Source organism: Aythya marila, assembly GCF_965140915.1.
Source record: "Aythya marila genome assembly, chromosome: 8".
Lineage (NCBI taxonomy): Eukaryota > Metazoa > Chordata > Aves > Anseriformes > Anatidae > Aythya > Aythya marila.
The window spans coordinates 20581414-20585935 of record NC_139049.1 but is presented as its reverse complement, the minus strand read 5'-3'; the positions used below and the strand labels follow the sequence as shown (position 1 = coordinate 20585935).

The 4522-nt window shown below is 33.1% G+C and overlaps 1 protein-coding gene across 14 annotated transcripts in view; it reads right to left on the bottom strand.

Moving 5' to 3' along the window:
* Positions 1 to 4522, bottom strand: part of FUBP1 (far upstream element binding protein 1) — a 37479-nt gene that overhangs the window by 11399 nt on the left and 21558 nt on the right. For 6 of the 14 annotated variants that reach the window (XM_082765660.1, XM_082765661.1, XM_082765667.1 and 3 more), the window contains one exon: positions 3372 to 3419. The exons of 1 other annotated variant lie outside the window; for it this stretch is intronic. In XM_082765660.1, coding sequence (XP_082621786.1) covers positions 3372 to 3419 — 48 coding nt within the window. Of the gene's footprint in view, positions 1 to 136; positions 3420 to 4522 lie in introns of those variants that run through there. 7 more of the 14 variants (XM_082765668.1, XM_082765669.1, XM_082765665.1 and 4 more) reach the window with 5 other exon arrangements.

Here is a 4522-nt window from a genome sequence, read left to right as displayed (position 1 = left end):
CTTTTGTGGGTTTGTTTCAAAGATCATTAGTTCTTTTATTATTATTCTTTTTTAAAACAGACTTGCATTTAAACTGTTAGGCTCGTATAAACCTATGCAGTTGGTTATCCAAAAACTAAAAACAATCTCAGTAAGGCTTTTAGTAGTCTTTTGTCTACAAGCAAATGTTGGTATTCTATCTAATTTTTCATTGCTTAAAATATATAGGAACAGTTGGTAACAAAACATGATCTGATCACAGTTAAGTTGATAGGAAGCAACTTTAAGAAAAATATTTTCAGGAAGGGCATGAAGCTCATTTCTCCACTTTCACTCACTCTTAATGCAAAAAATTTATTGCTGCATCTGTAAACATTGTCTGCTCAAGGCTAACATACTGTTTTTCTCTCAGATCTCTGATAGCAATGCTAATGCCATTGTGCTAACACCACGTGCATTTTTCCACCTGAAGCTTGTTATTTGTTATTTTTACAAACAAGTCACATTTTAAATTGAAGAGCATGTGGAGAGCCTTAACGTAAGACACAATCTGCAGCAAATTAAATTTATGCCATCATTTCAAAATGATGGAACAAAATTCTATTATGCTCAATCATGATGACTGCTCTCTGTACAGTTACCTATTAAAAGTCATTCTTCTGCCTCAATAAAAGTTGTAAATTCAGACGTTTTGAAAAAATGATAAGCTACAGGGTTTTCAATGAGCATTTATCCTAATAGCCATATACATGTATTTTCATGTGGGTGATGTTCATTCACATAAGTACTAGTTGCTGCAATATCTTTCCTCTGAAGCTGTAATTTAAAACTAATTAAGGCACGGCAGGAGCACAAAGAAGACAAGAACATTTCTATTATTATCCATCAGTTTACATTTATTGAGAAAAACCATACAAAAACATTATACAGTTAACGTGTACCCATATTACATACAATGCCAAGCTCAAAACCACATTTTTGTAAAGCATTCAATTTACCTCAAGTCCAAGCTGCATCTCCCTAAGACACTGTTCCCATCACAGTTGCCTTTTAAAGCCAATCTTCTTTTTACACACGGGTAGTTTCTGCAGAGAACACTTTTCTCAGGACGAAAATGCATTTCACATGCACACAAGAGAAATATTTGTGCATACATAAGAGTTTCACAAGCTATTACTAGGGAAGAGGGAATCCTGTCAACTGTATGCTTTCTGAAAGGCCTGGGGTCCTCCCTTCCTCCCACCATTTTCAGAAAAAGGCAAAATAAGAAGCTCTTAGCATGCAATGGAAAACTTAAAAATCACTTTGGAATAGAACAGGGGAGAAACAGTTTCTATCATCCAATAAAATACCACCAGAAAAACAATGAAATATGTCAAGATAGGCTGTACAAGTTGAGTAACGATCCTGTCTGCCTGGTCAATTTAAATAGGTGACCTACGGTCATGTTAGGTTGAAGATTACCCACCCGGTATTTTACTTCATGTCCTATTAACATATATGCTGCAGAAGGCTATATGAAAACATTTGTCCTACTTTGAACTTTATGCTTCCCTTCAAAACGTTTTATATTCTTCACATTCTACCTAATTTGCGAGATTCTAAGGGGGAAAAAGCAAGAAACATTTCAAGATAGCTTTTATTACATTCCTAAGAAAATCCCATCATCTTTTTAGATCAGGATAACTCCAATAATGTATTTTCTGTTTTCCCAAGAACTATGAATTTTGACAGTTGAAAAATAAACTCTAAGCTTAGTACAAAACAGCATGCCTCTAAGCCAATCAGTGAGAAAGCTGAAAGTCAATACACCAAAACCGCTACACACTAAGGTAAGAAACTCATCTTCCACACCCTAGCAATGTTCCAAAAAACAGGCTTTCTTCTCTATTTCCTTCTACTGGCTAAACTTAGCAATTGAAAGACTGTTAAATACATTTTAGGAACAACAGTTGTAGAAAAAAAGTACCATGTAAAAAGAAGCGAACAAATGACTCACCCCAACACTAAATTCATGGAATCAAAATCCAAATGGGACACACCTAACTTTTTCTTGTGTTAAAAATGAAGTCAAGTTACACATTAAACTACAGACCATCATACATTAAGTAGCTTGAGAAACTGAAGCACAACTATTAATTTAGTTCAAAAAGTCAATATATCTAAGCTTGGCTGTTTAGAAGAATATAAATTAAAATAGATTGCTTATTATTATTAAATCACAGTTTAAAAACTTAACAGATTATGAACATTTATGGTCAAACAAATAATACTTTAAAGAATGAAGAGTGATCAAAACAAAAATTATACCCTACACCGTTATGTATGGGATACATTTCAAATCTGTTATGTTTTTGCCAATTTTACCTTCTACATGGAGCCCTTCTATGGTCCATGCTCATCGGCTCACCAATGGCATACACTCAAAGGATTCCTCTTTACTGGTAGTAACTATCTCAGGACCTGATTCTATGAGCTATGATTTGGTGCTTGCAGCATCTTCAGCACTGTGTGTGAAAATGAAGGCAGTATTTTTGAATATTTTTCTTTAATGTACAGATAAGCAGGACTTTTGAAAGAGGAGCAGCACATTTTAGAAACAGAATAATCAACAAACAAATAGATGCTGCTTTACTTTAAGCTAAAAAAGGAAACAAAAACCTGTACCAGACCATCTGTAAGACATACAAACATTTTAAACTATCATAATATACAGCAATTCAGTTAAAGTATCATGAAACAGGATACACTGACTGCTATGTAGATAAAATATTATTTGCTGTACTGTTAACATTTAACTGGTGCACATGCTTTTCCAAATAAAACATACTAATCTGTGAAACTCTAGAATCTATTTTCCTACCATGTCAAGTATGAGTAAGCAAACTAATTTATCTAAAAATTCCACTAACACACTGTAACTGTAAGCAAACTTAACAAGTTCAGTGATAACAACAAGAAGTTATATTCTTTATATTTAAGTCTTACGTGTTTGAGCAAGAACAGTGCCCTACTACAAAAAACATTTGTGAAGGCTGTTGAAGTTTCTAACCAAAGTAATTCCTGCATATTTTAAAGGTTTTGATTCTTTAATTGCAACAAGTAACTATTTGAAGAAAAGTAACAAAAAATACTTATTTTGCTTAACTTCAATTAATGCAATCTACTAATCTTTTCTAAAAAAGAAAAAAAAAAAAGGATACATATTTACCTAGAAATAGAAACAATTGTTTAAAAACTTAAAAGACTTTCCACTGAAATGGAACCATGAGTAACAATGCATTTGGGAAAGCAGCAGATTGCTTTTCAATACACAACCACAAAGATCTCACAGGGACAACATTAATGTACTGAAATATTTAAATTTATATACTTCCTTAGGTTGTGCTTACCTGTTGCTTTTTTGCAGCAGAACCTAAGGTGGAAGGTCTGGGAAGGCACTGTGAAGTATAAATAATTGCACTGTTTGCAATTAATAAAGATTTTATACCTTAAATGAATCAAAATCAACAGCCTCCATTTTGTGAATGATAAAGAATCCAGTGAATTCAATTTTGCTCAGTTTAGTACATCATAAATGCACCATTCTATAAGGTTATCTACAAAATACCATGCAAAATATCTGAACTATTAAACTTCATACCCTACACTAAAGATAGCAAATACTGTCCTATCCTTTTATAAGGTACCAGAATAATTCCTAATTGTAAAAGGGATAAAAATAATTCCTTCTATTTCTACAGCACAAAACATACATTGCTAATTACCTGAATAAACTACTTCAATTTTTTCAAGCCTTAACTTTTACTTCTCTGTGCAGCCACTCTAAAAAAATGTATTCTCAAAGCAACAATATGGTGTTCCAAAGGATAAAGCAAGTAACAGATATAGAATTAAAACATACCTACATCACTACATATCTTCAAACTAACTGAAGACAAAGACAACTTCTGGCTATCAAGTGGTTCCAAAAACTTCAATGTTATGATATGCATACTTTAATACACTGAATGATACAGCCGTCTCAAAGAGTACTATTACTCAGAAACAAAAACATGATTTTCTTTAGCTATTGCTGAACGTTTCACGAATACTTACCCACAAAGCTCACATTATGTGTATGTAATATGTATATACACAAACCTATGTTTTTGAATTAAGAAGCAATTACGTTTTCCTAAGATATCAGCACTGTATTCCAACATAATATTCACACAAGTATGGCATTTTCATTATGTGGAACATCGACAAAAAGATACTGTTGCAGTTCATCAATTTGTCATTCTGATGTACTTACAGTGCAATGCTCCTTGAAGGAACAATCAAGGATGATACACAGCACAGTCCTCCTCACCCCTATAGAGCTAGTTCTATACTGGCTGGATCAAACCTGCACTTCAACAGACAATGGCAAGACAGACTGTATTGCATGTAGTCTAATATATGCAAAGAGCCAATAAATATGCAAAGAGCAAACATAGGATTTCAAGAGAATCAGACTTTTAGTATGAGCATTAGAGCAATAAGTTTCAAGTATATTAAA